The sequence below is a fragment of the Maniola jurtina genome, chromosome 22 (assembly GCF_905333055.1).
Source record: "Maniola jurtina chromosome 22, ilManJurt1.1, whole genome shotgun sequence".
Taxonomy (NCBI): domain Eukaryota; kingdom Metazoa; phylum Arthropoda; class Insecta; order Lepidoptera; family Nymphalidae; genus Maniola; species Maniola jurtina.
The window spans coordinates 4,976,598-5,002,553 of NC_060050.1; the positions used below are offsets into that span (position 1 = coordinate 4,976,598).

Below are 25,956 nucleotides of genomic sequence, written 5' to 3' on the forward strand. Positions count from 1 at the left end.
TTAACGTCCGAAGCATTGTGATACTGATAATAACATTCAACGCTTTGACAGATGTACGAGGGACGGCCGCACCCAGAACGCGACAATCTCATCTGACCACTGTTTGTACTGCAGCCCAAGCACAACCAGCGTGACAACGCTTTCTCGCGGCTTTTGCATCGACTCTTTCTCTGAGTCGTATTCGTCATTGCTGATGGTTGAAACCACTTTGTATCAATCATGTAATGGATAATGCTCCCAAATCCCGCCAAATACGACTCGGCTAAGAGCAAGAGTAAAATAATAGCAGCAGTGAGACATTCACAATCAACTTTGATTGGCTGACACTCTATATGTAATGTGGTTATAGGCTAATAAAAGTTAGAGGTGCGTGCCCGCGATTTAACTTCGGACTCCCCAATTAGAAAAGCAACGCCTATCACCGTTTCCGAAGTAAATGAAAAGGTTAAATTAGAACCTCCAAGATTGGTCACCCATGCTGTTACCGCCTTGGTTCAACGTTGCTTAGTCAGCGCAATCAACTTTAATGCACTGTCGCAACTACGTCAGTTCCCCTTCAGCGCCCCTCGTCTTTTCATCGACAAAACATCGGATTTTCATCGACAAAACATGGCAAAAAGCCGTCGGAGAGACGACTGATTGTACTCGGGCTGCTGTTTACCATTGCATATTCCAACCCGTTTATTATTGACGCGTTGACGTGCATAAATATGAAACGGCCTCAATAGAGACGTTGTCATACATCTGCCTGTATTGATGCTCGGTAGCTGGATGTGACGGCTACGCATCTGTAATAAGACCTGCTCATTGTTCGAGAACCTTGAACTAGTGTTGACGAGGAAGTGTGGTAAAAGGCGTTTGTTTAGAGGATATTATCATACTTGTTTAGTTCTTTGTTCCTCTCTGCCCTTGGTTTGTGTGATTTAATCAGTTTCATGGGACGTTCTTATTGATGTGTTTGCTTGTCTAATCGTCAATCGCATCGCTTGTAACTTTTATTATACATCTACGAGACCAGGATAGTCCTTCAGTGTTAACCCCAAGTTGATACTCAGTCAAGCATTCATATTATTTATATCTATACCAAGCAGAAATATATACAAGAAGATACATTAGTTCATGGGTATTTCATGGGCAGAGGTATGATTGAATCATCTTATGGTTATTCTTGCCTTTTCCCAGAAAACACTGAGTAGGTATATATTCACGATTTACCGAATATTGAAAAATAAAACTACTAGAACCTGTCGATTTGAAAGCAATTTGAAAGCTACTAATCTACTGGAAACATTATGCTGCCGAATTATTTAACATTCTGGTACGAAGTCTTATTATCTAGAGATACCTATGGCCGAAGTCCGAACCACTTACTGCATCCATGTAAATCTTGGATAGATTAAAAGTATTTGTATAAAAGCTGTTGTTTAGCAAATAATAAGTGCAACTACATTGTTTTGTCACAATACAAACTAATTATGCATACTTTTTATCCTCCATATTATTAATGAATAAAATATGATCAGCAACCAGCAAGTATAGAAAACGGCTTGTATGGATTAGTGAGATTTATGTTTACATTGAAATCCGCTCACCGAACGTCATTCTATTCATTACGTTCAAAGAAACGATAGAATTTACAACATAAATGTAAATTGTCACAACGTGTAGAGATTTGGAATTTCATATTGCAAGCCACAAACACTATCTAAGTAATATTGTAAACAATGATCTGCTTAATATATTTTTGATTTGGTTTCCCTTCACTGTTAAAGCAAGTGATATATTTTAATTGTTAAAGCACGCATCACTCCGGAAAGTTAAAGGTGCATGCCCGGGATCAAACCCCCGACCTCCCGAATAGAAGCTAGACTCTTAACCACTAGGCTATCATAACGTCTGAGAGTTTTCTTGGCCAGTCTTTTTTTTTTTAATAAAAATTGTGAGAAAACGAGTAGTTAGGTCACCTGATGTTAAGTGATTACCGCTACCCATGAACATTTGCAGCACCAGAGGAACTACCGATGTGTTGCCGGCCTGGGAAATTATGGCCAAATTCTTCTTCTTCTGAGAGGAATGCCGTGCTCAGTAGTGGGCCGGCGATGTGTTGAGATGATGATGCTAGGTATTCTTTAAGTGTTAATGTAGAAAACCTTCCAACTTCCAAGTAACCTGTGTGGTAACATCTTTTTCCACCTTTTCACTTTCCTATTGTGGGTCGCTCGTTTCCAAAATACTCTTTCATTTATTTACTTACCTATCATGGCATAGTATTGATACTAATTTTGATCCTGTGACAAGCTTACAGCTTTTGAAAGGCGCCCTTGTCACCTGTTAGTACCTACTCGGTGAAACGGACTTTGCATACAATGACAGAGTTACATGCTTCCGTAGAATCACTTATATATTCTGAAAGGCACACTTAAAATACATCAATATTTTTACGCTTTGGCTTTTTACTTATTTCATTGTCATGTTGAATGGAAACAGACAGACATGACGACACTATAAGGGTGAATTCGTTGAGTACCAAACATTTAAAATAACGGTGTTTAAAAAACTCGACATGGTTGAAAATTAAGAAAAAAGATGAACTTTAGTGTCTAGGGGTGAATTTTTTTAAAATCCTAATCAATATCATAATAAATGTGAAAGTTTGGATGTGTGTTACACGCCACAATGACGACTGATCTGGCTGAAAATGAAGGCAGGAAACCCTGAATTAACACAGCTACATTTTATCCCGGAAAATTCAAAAGGAATAGCTTTTTCCTATATTTCTAGAATCTTTAGAATTATGGCAAAAACTTTTCGCAGCTTGTCAGCAACAATGTTGTCTTCAATTAAGCAGGTAGTTTTTACTCTAACAATTTATTGAGTTGATAATATTATTAATAACCTGCGAGTACTATAAAATATAAAGTTGGCCTATTAACTTACGTTAGATAATAATAATTTACCTAATGACGTTCAGTGCGTGATCTACGCACCTATATGTCATAACTTCTATATTCCTAAGCTATTTTCTATTACATCCTGTCATGTTGTCATGGATACAGCATGAATATCATTGTCCTGTCATGATTACATTATGCGATGATCCTCAATAAAGCAAAACGCACACTGACGCAAGTAATTATTGAGAATTTCATAGTTTTTGCGTGCTCAAAGTAAGACTCATCGTCGCGTTGCTTAACTTAACACCCAATTTCGAAGCTTTGATAAGAGGTTTGGCTTCATGTAAGAGGTATGTATGTATTTTATCTAATACGTTTCCAATACTTACCACCAATAAAAATCCTTCATATAGTGCGTGCAAAACTAGTGTCCAAACGGAACTCGAGGCGTATGACTGCGCATTATACAAAAGTCTGATTTACAAAAGATTTAACTTAGTATTTGACGGGCTTTTATGTATCAGCTCTAATTAATACGTCGCTCTGTGGCAAATCTTCCTCATGTTTTTTCTCATAAAAATCTTTTTTGGGTGCACTAAGGCATCGATTGCGTTTCAGTTGTAAAATTTTTAATATTCGAGTTTTTTACATATTTTTTTCATAAATATCTTCTCTGGGTGCACTTTGGCATCGTTGTAGAACACTAAATACAGCCAAGCTGATTCCTTGTTCCATAGTTTCAGTGTGGCTTTGAGAGCCTTAATTTTATTTAGATAAGTACCTAGTACTTATTTTACCGCCAAATTGTACCTACCTGCCTATATTTTGTTTCATTCATTCATTCATTAATACTTAGGTGTCATCGTATGTATAGGTTTATATTATATTTACATATTTACATTTATATTTACAAAAGCTCATCTCTGCTTTCAAAGCGATTGCGTGTCTTACAATAAGTATTCTGATTTGTTCCCTGTCAAGTGGCTATGATATTAATATCCCATGCCCTTATGGGCTAATGAATTCAAATGTAGTCGAGTTTTGCCCTTTATAGGACAGTCGGTAGTTGACAAGCATAAATCTATCCAAATTACAGATGCTATGGTTTCGCAAACTTTTGTACAAATACGAGTAGGTCGAATTTAGTTCACAAAAGTGGATTAAAAACTTATTAACTAATTTGTTTTTTAATAATATGAATAGCTGGGTTTTGCTCTATTTATAAAGATCATTTTATCTGTATAGATCTTTTATCAGCAAAAGTAGAGTTCGAGTCTTCTGCTCGAAGATACTGAGTAGGTAACTATAAGACTGAAGAGAATATTTTGGATTTATGGCTTGAAGTTTGAACAGTCATATCATTTCTAATTTTATCTCGATCCACACAGGCGAACGTGCTTAATTTTTAAGGTATTTTGTAGTAAGAAATATAAACGCACCCTTACATTTTCAAAGAATGGTCACACCCACTGAACGATCACTGTTATAGTGCATCCTTTTCACTTCTTTATAATTGTGCAAGAGAGAGCACCCTATATTAGCTTGACTCCCTAAACAGGATATAAATGGTCGATTCCACATAGAATTGTCTATTGTAGATTTTTCGCTAGAGGACACGTTTATAGCATGAAGTACCAAACAAATAAACTTTTGGGTTAAGGTATTTAGACGGCCTAAGCTCTTAAGTACACACTACACGTATTGTCGTTGAAAGACACGGTTATTTATTTAAACTTATAGACGATCTCAGTAACAATTAGCTAATATTTAGCTACTGTTTGTTTTTGAAAAGAAGTTTGTGTTCAAGCCAATATAGCCCTATTGGTTTTTAAATTAAAGAATATATTCATTTCCACTGAATGGTTACAGACTTAGGCTCTTTACACACTGCATCCGATCCGAATCCGAATATGCTCGTTTTGAAGTAGCCGTATCTTGTATGAGGGATAATGCATTAGTGCCGAATTTCCTTTTACGAAGCCGAGAATATCTCTAATTCAAAGCATTATTCACGAAACGACTTTATGAACACTTGCGCATTCTGTCAGATCCGAATCAGAGCCGTCATGCAAATTGCGAGCGTTTGTTAAACATACTATAATGACACATAGTCGGGCCATTCTTATTTTATTTGTATATTATCGTCTAGTTCAACAAGTTACAATAATAATCTTAAGGCTCTGTTTATTAAACGTTGTTAAACGACTAGTGAGAACTCACAGTAAAAGTGGCATCCGGATTCGACCCGAGGTTTCTAGATCTGAATTTTCCCGGATTCGGATCGGATGCAGTGCGTAAAGAGCCTAATCAATCAAAATGATATTTGCTTTCGTCTCAGCCAGCAATGTCGAGAGTTTTCTTTCAATAAGGTCATGGATACACTTGCGTATTATCTTATTTGTCTATCTTATAAATGAGTGGACTTGTAAAGTAACGGAGGACGTTATGAATAATTACGACATATTTATTAATTACTGTTTTAGACACTTACTTAGTCACGTCTATATTGACATTGGGCATGATAGATCTACGATTATTTATCCATCCATATTAAAAATACGTAAATCAGAAAATGTGTGTTTATTTCTTTTTCACTTACTAGCTGATACCTGCGTTTTCAACCGCGTAGATTTAGGTTGTTAAATTCCCGTGGGAAATCGTTCATTTTCCGTAATAAAAAGTAGCCAATGTCACTGTCCACGTCTTTAGCTACGTGCAAAAATCACGTGGATTCGTTGCTTTGTTTTAGCATGATTGAAGGACAAATCAAAAACTGACGAACTACTAAATAAACACTTAATACCATTTTGTAACATGGGCAGTCATTTATACCTGAACTGTTTCGACTGGGAAAGTCCCATCAAAACTGTTCAGCCGTTCCCGAAACGGTTAAACCAATCAACCCGAATAAACACGCAGACAGACAAATGTTTTTTAAAATGGTGTTTTGATTTTAATAACGTGTACCCAAAAAGTAAGCCTCAATAGATCAACGGTTATAGAAGCGGACTGAAATCCGAAAGGTCGGCGGTTCAAACACCACCCGTTGCACTATTGTCGTACCCACTCCGAGCACAAGCTTTACGCTTAGTTGGAGGGGAAAAGGGAATGTTAGTCATGATTCACATGGCTAATATTCTTTAAAAAAAAATCGTAAAAACTTTCAATTATTTTAAAAACACAGTGTACATATTATAAGCTCAGATTACTATTCATGTAGCTACTTAGTAGAACATAATATCCGACAAGATAATAACAAAATACAAGTTCATTATTATTGATACATACCAATGAATCCGTGGAGTTGATTAAAAATAATGATAAATGTAATTAAAGTGAACTTGACACAGCAAAACAAATATCTGGTTGGGTCATCGCATCCATCAATCTTACAAAGACCTTGTCAATAAAAACCAGTTTTGAGTTAGTGCGTCCTAATAATTTTAAAGAACATTTTAATTACACCTTTTATTATACGTCTAGACTGTTATAATATAAAAACAGAGGTATAACTGTAATTACAATAGTCATTTCAAAACTAGTTGCTAATGTAGTTTCACTTTTAAAACGGTTTATAGCACCACCCATCTACTTCCTACCATAAGAAATTAACTAAGGCACTAAGCACGTAACTAGAAATACTCCAAATGGTTTTTATACAGCAACTGCCAAAACCCACCACTGACGGCTAAAATGAATACCTAATCAATCCTGTCTGTAATCTATCGATGATTTACATAGGAACGTTCGCGTTGTGTCTTATTGATACTTTTTTTATGGTCTTTTTGGTCATTAATAATTTTTAACAACGTCGCTATCCACGGATTACAGATATAGTCACAGTGTTACTCGTTGCCAACTTTTTTATTGATTATAATTCCCAACGAGTCACACTGTTACTCGTTTTGGTGTTACTCGTTGGGAACCCACCTATAGGAGTATGTTGCTTATTAATTTTGACTGTCAAATAACAATGAGCACTAATTTTTGTCCCTCTGTTTTCCCGTGGTACTATGATTTTTTTTGAGCTAAAAAGTAGCGTCTGTGGGATGTATCCAGCATTCCACTAAATTAACCTCTTATCTAGTTAGCGACTTATTTTATTGCAAGATGGGTTTGCGTTTGACGGCAATCATACCTTACGGAAGGCAATTATGTACCTACTTGCCTAGTTCGAAGCTAAAACTGTGCCTAAACGATGCCTACAATCTTTCCCCGAAGGTTCTTAATATATAATACCAAAAGGACGTTTAACAATTTTAGTTCTTTCAGTCTCTTCAAAGTAAGAAAGGTGGTCGAGAATAGGTTTTTTAGTATAGATACCTACTTTTCGACTGTTTTCAAAAATGATTGGACCCTACATAATAAATAACAAAAGGTTTTCTGTCTGTTCAGTAGCGAGTGGCACCTGGGGTGGGAGAGGAGCGCTCTTCACGGCGTCAGCTGGTACCACCTGCTGCACCCCGACTGCTGCAAGGAGGCGCAGAATAAACACCGACTAAGTAAGTCATTAGCATAATAGGTTTTCCATCATACCTATTCGAAAAACGAAAATTGGCTTTAGGGGATAAAGGGAGTAAAATTCAATTTTGGGCCCATGGGAGCTTTAGTTTCTCTCTTCTGATTGGTCGGCGTTCGTGCTTTATTATGTGGTAAGGCTACTAATCCAAAGAGCTTGGGTTTTGAAAACATTTAGAACACTGGACTCTGGAAAAGTATTGTACCTAACTGGCTGCAGTAACTATTTTATATAGATAAATAAATAATTATACATGTAATCTATAGGTATCTATACTAATATTATGAAGAGGTAAAGTTTGTAAAGTTTGTTGGATGTAATATCTGGACTCACTGAACCGATTTTGAAAATTTTTCACCAAAAGAAAGCTTCATTATTCCTTTTTTCACAATAAAATATAGCCTATGCAAAGATTATAAAGTTCAACGCACATTAGGGACCAACCGCACGCGCATACGACAATATAACATACGACATGAAGCACGTCATACTGCCGAGCGCAAAGGTATCAGCGAGAATCTGACTTCATACGGTATCTTGTAATTCTAATTTCGTTACCCTTGCACGTCATCTGACTAAGCCTTTATTCGTGCAAGCATCTCATACAAACGTACTAGCTTGAAGGCTTCATGCCATGAAGGTTGAAATGCAGCTAAAACTGCGTGACTTTAGACCTGTGCGGATCCATCCAAATGTGCGAACAACATAAGTTCAACTTTTACTGCTCTCAACCTTGCCCTATTAGAAATAGTACGCAGAAAAAAGAATGGTAAAGGCAAGATGTCAATCGTTTAGTCGATACCTGGAACTGTTAACTTCGCCTTTAAGTATTTCTTGTTCGAAGGTTACCTAAATACGGATCTTTAGTAACCACATACCTATAAATAGATCAGAGAAAGGACCCACTAGGAATAGGTGTGTCGATCATATCTGTTTTAAATGTTAAAAGGTTTTTAAACTGATTGACAGTAACTGTCAAATTAGTATTGTTTTGTTTTTTTTTGAGTAAAATAGTTAGTCACTTGTTATTTTTAAGTGTCAACTCATATACTTCGAAGGTGCCGCATATCATGGCGGCTAAAATATGTTTTCCTTGTCTGTTTATATTACCAGATACCTATAGAAAAGTATTTATTTATGATTTTATCATCATCATTGTCAAACGATATACGTCCACTGCTGAATATAATATTATGTGGATTGTAGGGACTTCCACATGCCACAGTCTTGCGCCGTCTAAAATCTAAATCCAGCGATCCCCTACGACCCATTTGATGTCTTTTTGTCTACCTAATAGAAAGTCTGATAAGCCTAAATGCAATATACTATACGAGTATTGTGGTCACTTACAGGCATCCATTCGTTCACGCTCAGCTTACGCAGGTTAAAAATGCAAAGTGTACATATACACCTTAATTAGTGTACGTTGTCCTTAATAAGTTTATTTTGTCTTCATATCAATTGTATTTTTATTTTAATATTTATTTTGTTGAGCTAAATAGACCTTTATTTATTTTAGTTATTTATTTAATATTGAACACAACACAGAAAAAAGAAAACAGAAAAAACAATTGTGTGCAAAGGCGGCCTTATTGCTTGGAGCAATCTCTACCAGGCAACCTTTAGGCAGGTAGGTAGAGCTACCTAATTAGTGTACATCTTAAATCAGAACAGATCAATACGTTCTCCAGCAGATTCAATAGCCCGCAAAACCTGGTTTCCCACGATATTTTATAACCGTTTTAACATTTCTAAATGTGCCCAGTAAAATGTTAAATTCTGCAACGTTCCGCCCGTTAGCGAAATCTCCCGATCGCATTACGAAATAACGGTATAATAAAATATTATTCCTATTGTTTGACGGATTTGTTCTGCGATATTTTAAGAAATAAAATGTATTGTAAAAATTTATTATATTAGGTAGGTATCACATTACAGCTTGGTCTATCTCCGTCTTTTTCTATGTCGTTAAATAGAATGAAAAAAAAATGATATAAGTTTTTATTAGAAAGATTTCAAGTTTACGTATGCATGTATTGAGTCAATATTTTCACACTTTTTTGTCGACCTCAGCTGCTGTCTACATTGAACTAAATTAATACCCATAGAATGGCTATTTAAAACAAAAATCGTGTTCTATGAATCTAACAGTATTAGCAGGTATGACACTGGACCTACTGGACATCAGCCAAAACGAGTTGCAGTCCGCAAAATTTTTTGTTTGGAGTGACCCGTCTAGCTAGTACGTAGTAGGCACAGAATATACCTAAAAGATACATAAACGTCGTTGGCTATATAGTTTTACGATTATTTACATTGGAAATAACAGGTCTTCTTACAGGACTTTGTTTGATTCACTGTTTACTTAGTCAATATTGCGAAAAGGTTTTTCAATTTGACTACGTACCTCCTTACTTATTGGCTGTCACACAGTAAATCGTAGAGAAGCGCAGAAGTTTCAGGAAACCGTTATATATAGTTCCGGTACAAACAAAATCCCTATTCTTTTTTCAGGTACAAAAATTGGTCTTCCCAATTTGATGCGTAGCTGATTAAAGTGAACCAAGATAATTTTATAGTTATTTGTTTATTAAACGTCTTTTCCAACCATTGACATTCTCATAACAGTTCAAATCATATCGGCGCGCGCGCAAATCATAGGTACATATTACGTACCTACCTGACACCTGTCAATCTCTGAGGCAAATTACAAACGCTAATAAATTTATAGCTTTCAAACGGCTCAACTAATATTACTGATTGATAACTTTAAGACGTTGTGATCGCACATTTACGAACCAGCCGCACATCTTGACACATAACCAACTTCCAAAAAGTAGAAGGATCTCAATTATTTAGCGTGTATTTTTTCATATATGGAAATTTATGTTTTATACGATTCGCATCACAGCTTGCTTTTTCAGAACTGTGTGCTTTGTGCGCTCACTCTTTATTTTTGTTCGTTGTCAAAGCCTTTTTTCTCGAGCTGAACTTTTTTTTCAATATTAATGTCTGAGTCTAGAACTGCTGTAAAAAATAGTTTTCTAGTTCAAAGCGCAGTAAAAGATTTTACTCGCTGACTGCTCATCAAACCTATAGTGTACTTCCCGGTAAACTACAATCTTGGACAAGAATAAATAACTACTTACCTACTTAGTACCTAGTTAGTTAGATTTACTACTACCTAGGTAGATAGGTACTTGCTACCTATGTAGCTATGTAGCTAGTTACTTAAAATAAAATACTCAGGTGCGGATTTTTGCGGCACGTGCGGCTCGATCGTAGTGTGCGATCACCATTACAACCTATGATTATTTCATGAAGCTATTAATTTATAACTTCATAATTATCTGAATAAATTAAACGGTGATTGGGTGAATGACAAATTGATTAGACAAAATTTTAATGTTCTATCATTTCCCACGAATACTTAGTATGTCAACTGCCACTGAAGACATTGATTAATGAAGAGCCTTATAGGTATAGTTAATTGTCTCTAATATGCCTCTGACTAGCTTCTGATATATTTTACAATATAGTAAATATTCTAAGTTTATCACGAAAATTTAAACCTGCGACAATCTGAGACCCGCCAGGTGCCATGCGGTATCGAGCCAATTATTTATCTGTTACCAGAAGCTTCAGAGCTTCATCTGAAGAGCTTCTATTTGCCTAAATTTGATGCTGAAAGACCTGAGGTGGTAAAATGAATACGAAGCTGAGTTTTCTTGACTTTTCGCCCTCTAATAATAATTTAAATAAAAATGCATACTTTTGTACAAATTGCCTTTTATTTCAATCTACGGTGATACGTCGTTACGTTATTAAATTTACAATGTCAAAGAATTTATCGTAACCGTGCATTTACTAATTCGCCCTCACATCCTGTCACGTCTTATTACTTACTATTGACTAACAACGCTTCAATTGCGCATAACTTTAACACTACGCGAAGACGAGATGAGACCGGAGACGTCAGACGAATGTTATGTCATCTCATGTCCCGTCTCGCCTTTCATTTAGCCCGATGCGAATGTGTAAATCCACCATTACGTGGTATTCATAAAGTATCTGTTTACTTTTACAAACTACCGTCAGACAAAATAAACATATCAAAATATAATTGTCACATGAATTTGACACATGTCGGCACAGATAACCTATAACAATAGAAACTACAAATAACCCTTTGCGATGAAGAGAAAGTGTGGTGACACATTAGCACGCGTGACGGTCGTGTGTGAACCGTGGCCGCACGTGAGCGATGGGATCAAAATGTACCCAGAATAAGCCCACTAATTCTACCATAACCCTGCAAACATACGTAATACCTACACTCTGCGCTCTATGCTCTATTGTTTTACGAAAATAACACGTTCGAAATTCGAATGTTTTGTCGTGACTCCAAATTGGAACACTTTCGAACATGACAAGGGTGTGAAATGTGAAGACGTTCTTCCTTAAAAACATTGGATTAATTTAGCACGACGGATTGTATACTTAGGTACGTAATATTAGAACCATCGTGCGACGCTGCAAAACTTAGAAACTATCAATTGGATTAGGATCGATTTGAATAGTAAAGTCTGTTCACTAACATATTTTAACTAACACTGTATTAATGAACAGACTTTACCTATGTAAGCGGATTAATCAAATAAACATAAGCACAAATTAAAAATAAATTATGAAGAATAAAAGTAAAAGTATGTCCACCTATTATAAAAGATTACGCTCAAACGAGCGAAAAGTTAAATAATTAATTCAAAAAAAAAAATCAAAAAAAAAAATCACAATATTTTTAATCAATTTACAAGTTCTTTTGAATCGTCAAAAGTATCTACCACTGGTTCGGAATGCCTTTCCTACCGAGAAGAACCAGCATGAAACTCGGCGGTTGCTCTTTTCAAAGATTCGATATACAATATTATGCCATGTACAAAAGCAATTGAAGAAGTAATGAATGCTAAATCCAGATTATGCTGTGAGTATTCCATGAATATTAATCATTATTTATTATTGGTTATTTATTTCAAACTAGAGGATGCCCGCGGCTTCGCCCGCGTGGATTTCGGTTTTTTAAATCCCGTAGGAACACTTTGATTTTCCGGGATAAAAAGTAGCCTATGTCCTTCCCCGGGATGTATCCCAAGTCTGTACCTCATCAAAATTGGTTCAGCGGTTGGGCCGTGAAAACGTAGCAGACAGACAGACAGACAGACACACTTTCGCATTTATAATATTAGTATGGATTTATTTATTTGCCAGCGCGCGTAGGTAGAACGTTGAGAATGCGTAAAGCAAAATCCACTTGGACTAAAGTTATACACACATAGATATAACAAGCTCTCGGGATAAGCACACTAGTTGCCGTAGACGACCACAATCATAGCAGTCGTCAATCTCTTCTCATTATACTGTAAGAGCCTGCCAAGTAAGTATGAGGTAATTGATAAAAGTTGAATCTCACTCATCGATAACCTTTTTTACCCGACTGCAGCAAAGCCAAAAGGAAGGGTTATGATTTTAGCAGTCTATGTATGTATGTTCGTATCCAGATTCTGTATGTTCCACCGCAGTGCCTCAACTACTGGACTGATTTTAATGAATGAGGTGTCAATTGATTCGTCGTCGACATAGGCTATATTTTATATAAAAAATTGACCAAACGGATGTTATATCAAAAAAAGTGGAGGTCTCCAAAAATTTTTTTTGCTATTTTATCGTCGTGGGGGTGTCAATTAATGAAAGACGAGAAAATTCTAAATTCATGGGTGTAATTTAACAGCATTAAAATGTACCAAGCGGCAGAAAAACAATTTTACTCTAATATTTCAGCGTTTTGTTTTTATTACAACTATTTTACCTGTTGCTATTTAAATTGCAACATCCTTAACAACAATTACTTATAATATTAATATTCTAATATAATCTAAAGTTAAACCTATTTTATTTATTTTTTTGAGAGTTTTGCAACGTATTAAATATCTCTACCGAAATACTCCATGGGCTCTTACGCTATCAACTCTAAAACCAACATTCAAGATTGCACAAATAACCGTCCGGCATTAACCCTTATTACTCTTCACAAACTTCATTCATCTCTACACACGTACGCACATCCTTAATGCAATGTAATAAAGTTTAATATGCAACGTTAATTTTAATAGTAAATGCATTGTAAAGTTAGTGTTATACAAAATATGCCCATTCGGCCATGCATGCATCGTACGCTAGTTGAAGTCATCATACGAATAATTCGATAATCGCGTCGACAAGGGCCCGCTCGTGTGCGCTGACCTTAACTTGAACTATGTTGAACGTATTTTGTTTGTTATTTTTATTTTATGTCATTCTTTCGTAGGCCATAGCCCATAAGTGGAAATGACGGGCATTTAAAAGTTATAGAGCTCTGTTATTGTTTTCATAATCGTAAATGCACCGAATATTCGATATTTTTATACTCAAAATTTTGGTCATGCTATAAAATTTAATAGTAAGTAAAATTTAACGACTTGTTTTTTTTTCGGAAATTTTATTCACTCGAATATTATGATCTATATTTCAGGACCACCGGCAAATGCCAACGTGGAGCCTTAGATTATTTTATCAAACAATACAGGCGCAATACCTTAAGTATATAAAAGTTTTATCCCTAAAAAATGCCCATGTTTCCTCACTATGTATTATAGCGATGTTACGGAGGTTCGATTTCGACTGATTTTGCACATTCGGTCCCGATAAATTTTAATCGAAAGTTATATCGGAGGTCGAATATGCTAATGCTGGTTATAACTTCACTACTAGTAGGTACCTACCTATAACTGTTCAAGATTTTAAATTCGATTTTCGATTCGGTGTTTTTTATTTTCAACACCCAGGTATACCTACACCCACCTTTATTACCCTTATTATTTTTTGAATAAGAATATAACTGATGAATAATGTGTATACTGTGTAATTTAATTTTCTTAGACCTGTCCTTAACACTCTTCTGCTTCCGCCTCAGATTTCGGTTTCGGTTCCGATAAACCAAAGAAAAAACTCCGGTTCCGAATTCGGTTCCGATATAACCACTTCCGGTTTTTTTACGGTAACACTACTTTTTACGGTACACGGTTTTTACGGTACACACTATTTTTACGGTAATATACCATAACTAAACGGTGCAAATACGCTAAACGTGCGCTAATGTAACAAGACATTATAGGTACTAAAATAGGTACTTAGATTAACCGATATTTGCTTTTAATGTCATTCTTTGACTATTAACTGTCACGGCGGATTTATTGTGCAGAGCAATCAGATATTGGCATGTTTCGTGGGAATGCCAGTAATAATTATTAGCTTGAGATAACATAGGTATTATAGCATTTATACTCGTAAATCCGTTCACACCTACGTGCTTGCGGTATGTCTATGACTCTTAAAGTCGGAAGTCTTTTTATTTGTGTTGTATCTACCTACCTGGACATTAATTTTTGGCAGCAAATACTATGTATGTAAATGTATGTATGTATGTACTAGTAAATGTAGGCGTACGTAGTTCAATACGTCATACTCCGCAATCAGTCTTGGAATTTTGCATTGATTTGCCGAAATTGAAAGTTCTGTGTCCGTTCTACAACTACCATATTATTCACTTCGCCAAATATCAAGATCAGGTAGTTCAGTGGATGAGCTATAAAAGATAGACAAACAGATAATCCTTTTTTAAATTAGCATTTATAAATAAGCACAGCCTAAAGATGTAGCCTGTGTACCTATATTTTCAAAGTACATATACTTAGGTACATTTACTGTGTTTAAAGCTTTATACTACTACTACAACTACTACTATGTTGGTGCTACGTAACACCGGCTCATTGGTGTTCACATCAAAGTTGTCGCCTTACTGTATGTATTTACGCTATGATATTTGTATGGATATATGAATGTAATAGGAAGTAAAGCAGAAAGCAACGCAGGCAAAGCTTTTGTGTTGAAGTTATGCAGGAAAACTCACGCGTTATGACTTATACGAGTAAGATTAAAGATTTAAATCTGGGTTCGTGGGAACTATACTGTCGAAAGTTTTGCGTAACTTAGGTAGGTATAAAAGTTCTGTTTAAGCTTTTGAAACGTGCAGAAAATTTATGCAGTCACCCTCGGCATTACAAATGCGAAAGTGTGTCTGTCTGTCTGCTAACATTTCATAACCCATCTGCTTAGCCAGAAATCAGAGTTCCCAAGAGATTTTTAAAAGAGCTATCCACGTGGATGAATTTGCAGGAATTTTCTACCTAAGTACAAAGATATCTCGCATCCTGCAAACGGATATAGGCTACTTTTTATTAGAGAAAAAAAGAAGGCACCCACAGTATTTTCAAAGATACTAACGAAGTATCGTAGCATGATCTTCTAGTAATAAATAGGTAATTTATTTTTTATCTCAGTTCTATTCTCACTTAGGCATTATTATATTATTTATTTCCTCTTCAAATATTCTCACTGAATGATCTTTTTTACTCTCTTACTTCTTTCAAAAGTTGAAGCGGGCGTAGTTATAGGTTTTTAGATGTTAAACATCATGTTATTCTGCTTCTTTCCCCTACCCTTAAATACCAATAAAATTATAAAAGACATTAATTCCTTTAAAGTTTTATGATAATATATAGTCAACAAAAAACGTATGGTTCCATTCAATTAATTAAGTAAGTATAGGTACCTCTGCGGACCAATTGACGTAGACCACACAACCACCAGACGTAACCGATAAATCAACAGATATTTACGGCTAATGATTTCGCTTTTTAATTAATTAATGTATAAGTACAAATAATAATAGTAATTGAAGGTCCAATGATACCCACACGGATGTCCTGGAGACCTAATAGATTGCATATTTAATTGTGACCTCTGTGCGTACAGTCTCCGACGAAAACACAAAACGTCTTCGTTTTATAAAACACACCTTATTGCGTTATACATAAAGACTATAAAATTATAACGAAATAATGTAAATATATCATTGTAAAATACACTTTATGTCAATGGATTAATGTCTATGAATGTATACGATGAACCAATTAATGCTGTGATGTAAAATGAACTTTATATTAACACGAAATAAAGCCTATACACGTGCGGTAACATTGTAGGAGTTCATTGTAAATTGAACTTTAATCGCTTGGATTAAAGTCTGAAAATGGATGCATGTGAAAATGCTTGGATCGCTGTACACTCCATATTTATTGTAGTACGGTTTCATGCGACAATCGGAACATGAACTGAAGTTGAAAGCTCGTTAAACGCTTATTTGCTTCACTAATTTATGTATATGAGGTATTAAACGGTGATTTTAATAATTTCTCATTAAGCCTATTGATTTAGATGGTGATTATACATTTGGAAATAAATAAATCTTACGTCTGCTTGCTTTAACTTAGCTGGTTTCATGAGGAAGCGTGTATAGCTGTAAATAATAATAATTAGAGTTAAATTAATTCGCTAAAAGGCTATATTCGATTAGCACATTATCCTTAGCCACTAAGTCGGAAAGTTTGTCTTGAATTTAGTAATTTTTAAAGGGTTAAGATTTATCTTTAACCCCCGACTCAAAAAGAGCGGCGTTATAAGTTTGACGTGTGTATCTGTGTATCTGTCTGTGGCATCGTAGCTCCTAAACTAATGAACCGATTTTAATTTCGTTTTTTTTTTTGTTTGCAAGGTGGATCGAGAGTGTTCTTAGCTATAATCTAAGAAAATCGGTTCAGCCGTTTGAAAGTTATCAGCTCTTTTCTAGTTACTGTAACCATCACTTGTCGTGGGTGTTATAATTTTTTAATTTACACTTGTTTTGGGTTTTAATTCCCTCGTTTAAGAGGTATTTAAAAAAAATAAGATTAAAAAATAGTGTCGTTGCGGTGTATTTATATTTAAAAATCTCGTTTTAAAAACATACCTAGTTACGGACAACCAAACATACAATCTATTTGTATTCCGATATACAATTTACCTGTTACATTTTATACTATGGCTGCTACAGAGAGTGGTTAGACGTGCATGCGATGGTGCCCAGTCTTACGACTACCCACTGTGTAGTTTAGCCTTTATAAAATAGACAAAGAATTTATTTCATGTTAATAGGTTATCAACTACAACTAGGAAAATAATAATTATTTTTCGCGCTTGCGTGCAAATATTTTGCTTTATGGCTACAAGTTGAAGGTAAATGATTTAAGACGCAAACGGAACATAAAATTTTCATATTTTAATACTAAGTAATAAACATTGCGTGATTTAATTACACAACAAAATTAGCATAACCTTTAAATTGTAGGGAAACTTAAAGCGAAGCGATATTTCAAAGTTGACTGCTTATCTTTTAATGGATCAATATTAAATGACAGACACTTGAATCGTCTGCCATATACGCGACTTAGTTGGCATTGACCTAAACCTAAAAAATAATAATATCAGCAAAGTTAGAATTCTGCTATGAGGATTCTGTATCATTTTTAACCCCCGACCCAAAAAGAGGGGTGTTATAAGTTTGACGTGTGTATCTGTGTATCTGTCTGTGGCATCGTAGCTCCTAAACTAATGAACCGATTTTAATTTAGTTTTTGTTTTTTGTTTTAAAGGAAGCATGATCGAGAGTGTTCTTAGCTATAATCCAAGAAAATCGGTTCAGCCGTTTGAAAGTTATCAGCTCTTTTCTAGTTACTGTAACCTTCACTTTTTAATTAATTTTTAATTTACACTTGTTATTTTTCTTCTTACTTTTGTACCATTTTAATTTGGGATGGAGCTCCTTGTATCAAAAACATCGTGTTTAGTGCACCTGCACTGAACCAGGGCGTGCGAGGCGACGGGGGTGTGGAGAGCCAAGCCTCTCTGCGTGTCGGTCAAAGTAGTACTCAATATATATTTACTTAGTTGTGTTTACGTGTGTTTCATTAAGTGACAGTGAAATTACCACAACCAGGAGATACAGTCTTCATCACACACAAGGTGCATCATGACCACCACAGGATATTTTGTCCTGGGCTGTCGTTAGTGAGATGTTAAGGGTTTTGGGGTTTCTTCTCCCTCGTGGTTTGATAGCAATGTCCAGGACCTTCTTTAGGTACTGGATGATCCTCGGTTCTTTACATTGTTATTTTTTGGACCTCAGAACCTTTCCAACACCAGCGTGCGACTGGCCTTAGCGTTTAAGTTTAAGGTATATAAAGTTTTCGGTAAACTTGAAACTTACCTACTAACCATACCCAATAATAATATGAGTACCTTTAGGCAAATATTATGACAAACATCCGTGCTAAATCATTCTCATTTAAAAAAATGTAGAGATCCCTAAGAGATTCTTGTCATTTTTTAGAAGACAACCTTTGCAATCAACTTTATAAAAGTCACATACCTATGAACTGTCTACACAAGACTAACAATCCTGCCTTTTCTGGATAAAGTAATCAAGACTTGATTCTTTGTGATACAAATCCACGACAAACAAATTGTTACTTTATTGCTATGTGGCTTAAAGTTGTAAATAGAAAATCAATTCTGAGTGTGTTCAGAAAAGTTGCACGAATAAATTGAAACTTTATTAGCTTGTATTACAGTTTAAAATGATAAATTTGCCTTATTTAACTTAAGTCGTTTTGTTCTCAATCAAAATCTTATTAGGAAGCGTTGTCTCAAGACGATAATCCGTTTATTACCAATGATCTCATAATAGTCTCATTCAATTATATAGTAATTCAGTATCGATTAAGTGTTAATATGTCTGGTATCATATATCTTTTATGATTTTGTAGCGTAATTCAACTATTATTAAAACTATTTGAATTGTTACAGTAAAGTCATACATAGAGATTACTTACCTACTATTAGTAAAGATAAATAAAAGAATTGAAGTTTCTTCATTATGAACCGTCTTTGCACGTCTGTTGTACCTTACTTATCAATTTAGGTTTATACGTTCATACATGCGTATTTTATATTCGTATTTCGTAACCATGAGGTTTACTAAACTTTTTTTAAAGTAAATACCTCAAGGATTTACAATAAAAATACTTAGATAGTAGTAACAACAAGTGTAAATTAAAAATTTATAACACCTCCGACAAGTGAAGGTTACAGTTACTAGAAAAGAGCTGATAACTTTCAAACGGCTGAACCGATTTTCTTGAATTATAGCTAAAACACTCTCGATCAAGCCACCCTTCAAACAAAAAAAACTAAATTGAAATCGGTTCATTAGTTTAGGAGCTACAATGCCACAGACAGATACACAGATACACACTTCAAACTTATAACACCCCTCTTTTTGGGTCGGGGGTTAAAAATACGCAGTAGTTAAGAATAGAAAAGCTTACTCGATTTTGTCCATGAAAAGACATCAACGCGCTTGTGGCTCTCCGCTCTACGACAAAAATTAAATTATTCCCGATTACTTACCTTTTAAATAATAATAATTTCTTTTTCTAATAAAATTACAAATATTTACATATTACAAATAGTAAGTACGAGTGAAGGTATTTTATAAGTAGGTAGGTAGGTATTATGACTATCTATCATTGTTTACGTAAACATTTGTGCACTACTCTTCTGTATGGATGGTAATAATTTTCATGGAGATTAGATGCCGTGGCAAAAATTCGGTCGAAATGATGTTATTATTTATCATTATATAAAACACTAGATCATGCCCGCGACTTCATCCGCGTGGATTAAGGTTTTTAAAAATTCCGTGGGAACTTTTTGCTTTTCCGGGATAAAAAGTTGCCTTTGTCAATTTCCGGGACGCAAGCTATCTCCATACCAAACATATACATTGGTTTAACGGATAGATCTATAAGAATCCTGTGGGAACACTTTGATTTTCCGGGATAAAAAGTAGCCTATGACCGTGCCCGTAATGAAAGCTAACTCTGTACCTTTCATCAAAATCTTTAAGCCGTGAAAAGCTAGCAGATAGATAGAAAGAAAAACAGACACACTTTCGCATTTATAATATTAAGTATGGATTGACGGTTGTAATTTTCTGTCTTAGATCGTTACAATTAGATTACCTACTTGTAATATATCTAACAAATAGGTAATTCTTACTATCGCAAAATTTCTATTTTTGTTTCAAAACTGGCTATTTTTTTTTTTATAAAAATTCATACGGAGTATAATATTATATTGTACTAGAGGATGCCCGCGACTTCGTCCGCGTGGATTTAGGTTTTTAAAGATCCCGTGGGAACTGTTTGATTTTCCGGGATGAAAAGTTGCCTATGTCAAACACAGGGACGCAAGCTACCTCGGTACCAAATTTCATACGAATCAATCAGGCGGATGAGTACTTAGGAATCCCGCGGGAACTGTTAAAAATGTCCGGGATAAAAAGTAGCCTATGTCCTTTCCCGGAATGTATCCTAAGTCTGTACAAAATTTCATTAAAATCGGTTCAGCGGTTGAGCCGTGAAAGCGTAGCAGACAGACAGACAGACAGACAGATAGACAGACAGACAGACACACTTTCGCATTTATAATATTAGTATGGATTGTATTCACAATCGTCTGATATCAATTCGTTGACTGTTAACTCAATATTTTTGTTCACAGTAACGCAGTCAGAACAAGAGCGGTCATGTATCGCGTTACTTCGGCTACAGCGACGGTGTGGACAGTTCCTCTGGGTCCACGCAGTATTGCAACTGAAGGACAACCTGGAGAACTCGCAACGACCGGTCATTGTGTGCACTAACCAGGTGTTAAGGTAAAGTATATCCAGCTCGAAAGACTATTAATGTAAGACTGTGTATAATATAATATTACTGTATATAATATAATAGTAACGCAGTCAGAACAGTAAGGTAACAAGTGTAAATTAAAATTTTATAACACCACCGACAAGTGAAGGTTACAGTAACTAGAAAAGAGCTGATAACTTTCAAACGGCTGGACCGATTTTCTTGGATTATAGCTAAGAACACTTTCGATCAAGCCATCTTTCATACAAAAAAAACTAAATTAAAATCAGTTCTTTAGTTTAGGAGCTACGATGCCACAGACAGATAGATACACTCGTCAAACTTATAACACCCCTCTTTTTGGGTTGGGGGTTAAAAATAACTAAATTTAGTTAAATAAATACTTACATATGTATTAATACAGATATACAACATTATAAAGTGTCGTATTAGATATCATTAAGATAAAACACATTTATTTTCGTTTAAATTTCAAGTGAGTACTTTATAGGTTTAGTTCATGTACATTTCAGTATTAAGGCGGCATTAACATTTTGACTCAGATTAATGTTGACAGCATGACACTAATATAATGATCAATTAACATACCCTCAATTTATTGTTCCCTTATTAAGTTCAGATTTATATTAGGTACCTGACTTTGAGCAACATTTTGCACATAATAATTTAGCTCAAAATAAACTTTAGTCTTTAAATTAAATAAAAACTTGTGTACTTGTACCTAAGATCGCCCTACATTACTACGTTTTTACCTACATCTCAACAAAGTTGATAGAGTTCGAGTAGGTACTTCATAGTAAAATGAACCCAAAACTTCTTGATTTAAAGTCGAAGTTTCAATTTCACAAGATTTTTTTTTTCAGTTTCATACCACAGTATAAACTATAAAGAGAGACACAGTAGTCTGACACCTTTGATCTCGTAGTAAATGACGACCACGATGACCCTTTAACATATATAATATGACCCTAACTAAGAAGGCCAGTTTGGCTCGCACCTTCGTCCTGCACGATTGCTCTGTTTAGTCAGCTTCATCGAACCTCTGTATGTAATATTTCCTTACTCTGTACTTATACTAAGCCTACAGAGCACAGATTAACCCTTAAGTAATAAATAACCCATAGCAATTTTACAAGTAACATCTCACTTACAGAGCACTAAATTACCAGAGCTAAATCATGAAAGTCAAAACAACGAGCGTAATCGCCCTTTCCCTCGGAATCTCTTATTGGCCATTAATACGTCAAAACCACCGCAATCTAGCGATCAAGGGTAAAATCACTTCATCTTTGCAATTATTTAAGCGCGCTCATGTGAAATGAATTTGAAATCTTAAAAGGTCAGAGAAAAAAACAGAGGACTGGTTAAATCATAAACTAATTCTCTATCAGGTACTCGAATCATCATAACTCATGATTCGTAAGATATAATTCTAAGTGCCTGTGTAGGTACTACGTTTTAACATAGCTATTATATATCACTATAATATCACTGCCCATTAACATATTTAGTGATTACCAGCGATGACACTTCGTCCGCTTCCGCACACCTCACATACCTATAGTCCTCTATCTGGCTGCAAAAGTCAAATCAAGATAAGTTCAGCCGTTTCGAATTCGAATTTTCTATTCTAATCATGAAAAAAGATTTTCGAATAGCCCAAACGAGCAGACAGACAAACATTTTAAAAACCATGTCCCACGAGGCGAGTGTGCTGACAAGTGACCACACTTAGCCAAGTATGCGGAGAGTGTGGCCAAGTATGTGGAGTAGTCTTTGCTAATTGGCTTTAAAGCCACTCTATTAGAATACTTAATAGTTCCAGTTAGGGCCAAGTATGAAGAACGGCCGCCATAACTTAGAACGGTCACTTACTTCCTTATTGAGAGATCAGTGTAAGATGACGGCCGCACTCTCTTACCATTGGTTCAGAACCCATTGGTTAAAGCTTATAACTAAGAATAACTAAAAACTCTATGTTTCACACATAACTTACGTATACAGGAAGTTACCTCACGATTTGTATTAATTAAAAAACAAAATAACATAAATTCAAAATTAAAAAACCCCCAAAACAAAACTCTCTAAAAAGTAAATAACTTTCAAACAACTGACCGATTTTCTTGAATTATAGCTAAGAACACTCTCGATCAAGCCATCTTTCAAACAAAAAAACTAAATTAAAATCGGTTCATTAGTTTAGGAGCTATGATGCCACAGACAGATACACAGATACACACGTCAAACTTATAACAGCCCTCTTTTTGGGTCGGGGGTTAAAAATAGAAAGATAGCAAATTCAGGAGAAGCACATAGGATGCTTTTAATCCCAGCAAATCTAAAAGTTCCTACGAGTTTTTGTAAAAAGTCGCGGGCATGAAATAGTTTGCTATATAAAAGCAAACATATTATACAACAGACTGGTGTGTTTGCATTGTAAATTGTACAATACGGCCCATGCAGGCAGCCTGTCAAAACTGGGTTAGAATAACACCACTCAAAATAAATACCAGGAAAACAGCACATGCTAGTACCAAGAATGAATTCATTTATCTTCATACCTGGACAGTTTGCCGTGTATTAACACAGCTCGCTGGCCTCACACTCCGCATAGTGCTATCGTTAAACTCATAGTAAAGGGTTTGACCATAGAGTTGCCTTATTACTAGAGTCTGTTATAAAGTGGCCACATCTTGATTGGTGTACTAGGTGTACATAAAAATCGTGCTTTTTGTCATTCAATAAAGTCTATTGCCATTACACCCGCTTGAACTTTCTGAAAATTGATTTGGTTTAATATATTATAGTATGACGCAACTCTTAGAATAATGTAAAAGGTAATAAAAGAGACCCACCAAAAGCTACAATAACACTTAAAAGCTCATAAGGAAAACTTAGTTTGTGCTACAATCACGAAATTACCCCACAATACTATTTCTTTATACAAACTATTTCTTATGCACTTTAAATATGTTACGTCACATTATAAATACAAATTGTTCCTTATGCACTTGAAATATGTATGCCACGTATAAGGCAGCCTGAGTTCGTCCTCGGGATGTAAGCTAAATTTCATCAAAGTCGGTTAAACTAGTAAGTTGGGCCGTGAAAAGATAGCAGACATACAGTCAGACACACTTTCGCATTTATAATTTTGAAGTATGGATTATAAGAAGTTGAGGGAAGAGAGTCATACCAATAGAAGAATGTTAAATATGCATGTGGAAGGAAAAAAGAGAAGAGGACGACCAAATAAAAGGATGGATTGCGTGAAAGAGGATATGCGTATAAAAAGGGTGGATGATACGTTGATGGATGACAGAAGAGAGTGGAAGAGGAAGACATGTTGTGCCGACCCCACGTAGCATGGGATAAGGGCTGGAAGAAGAAGAGGATTGCTTTCCTCTACCTACTTAACTCAATGGTTGCGACGAATAAATATTGTACGGGGGTTGATTTATGAAGCGCGGAGCCAGCGATCCGATGTACTATCGGGATGTTTTGAAATATGCCCGCGCAGCCATTGTGATGTGAGAAACGGTGTTTAACAAGCACCAAGCACCGCGGTTGATCGATGGAATTTACTCCCAGCAATATTTTATAGCGCGAAAATGCACCAAAACACCTGATCCCGTGGAATGCTACGGCTATCTTGTTTGTATATTGCCTAGCGTTTCGCCTCACTTTTGCAATTGACTAAATAATAAGAGCAACAAGCCTTTTATTAACCTTTGTATAATGTTTTGAGATTGGTGAGGAAGATTTTATTTAGTTTACTTAATAGTAATTTACTTCATACTTTGTTTCACCGGTAGGTGTTCGTATTTTTTCTATTCTGTCTCACAAAGTTTAGGTATCTAATTACGTGTAAGTTAGTGCCTAAGATTAGTCGCACGATTTCAAAGGGCTTTTCGAACCTTTTTTTTTTGTTTTAGCGTTTAAACTATCGCGAGATGATTTCCTTTATAAATATAGATACTCCCGGGTGTACTCATGTGGTTAGGCATCTGTGTTCGAACCAGCAGTGGTAGGTTCACTAGACGAATCAAAAGCACTTTGGAAAGTTCATTTCTATTTCTATTGCTTCTCTTTTAATAATTCTTTAGAACGCAGCACAAAAGTATAAAATTTTTACGCAAGCACTATGCATTTGAATAGGCTTTCGTAGGTAGGTACCTTTAACACCTCAGAAGATATCTGAATTTCAACTATTGCACAGGTCAACTTTCCCGATTAACTATTGGATTCTTACTTATCAATAATGTAACTGTGCTCATCCTTTTCTTCATCCGTCATATTGTATGAAAGAAAGAAAAAAAAAACAGAAAGAAGATAACAAGGTTTTGGTATCGTACTTAATCAAAAGAATCAAGAAATCAGAAATTCAAGAGAGGAAAATCAATGTATTGAAACCAGTGACAAGAGTATCCGAATATCCTAAGTCAATAAAGCAATCCTATACATAGGTACCTACGTACTTTGGAAGTAAGTACTTTTACGCGATGTGATTTAACTTCAAAGCAGAGAAGTCTAGGCATCGATTCGCAAAACACACATTGTAATTGTACCCCTAAAGCCATTTAAATTTATCACCACAAAGCCCGCAGCTAATGCTACAACTATTAATTTAGCAGATAATTCTAAACAAGCTCATTATACTGTGACTAAGGGTACTAAGACCTCAAATTAATCGTCAGTAGGCGCGTAGATAGTAAATCTAAATTAATATCAGAACGAGTGGGTGACTCGAGTGACCTAAACAATCAACAAGCTCAAAGGGCGAGTTCTAGACTTTTAA

At 35.4% G+C, this 25,956-nt stretch overlaps 1 protein-coding gene across 2 annotated transcripts in view; it reads left to right on the forward strand.

Annotated features, from left to right (window-relative positions):
- LOC123876686 (neuronal PAS domain-containing protein 4B-like) overlaps positions 1 to 25,956 on the forward strand; it is a 176,487-nt gene that overhangs the window by 139,546 nt on the left and 10,985 nt on the right. The window contains exons 8-9 of one of the 2 annotated variants that reach the window (XM_045922981.1): positions 7,290 to 7,396; positions 21,010 to 21,163. In XM_045922981.1, the coding sequence (XP_045778937.1) occupies positions 7,290 to 7,396; positions 21,010 to 21,163 (261 nt within the window). The remainder of the gene's footprint in view (positions 1 to 7,289; positions 7,397 to 21,009; positions 21,164 to 25,956) is intronic. The other variant, XM_045922982.1, reaches the window with a different exon arrangement.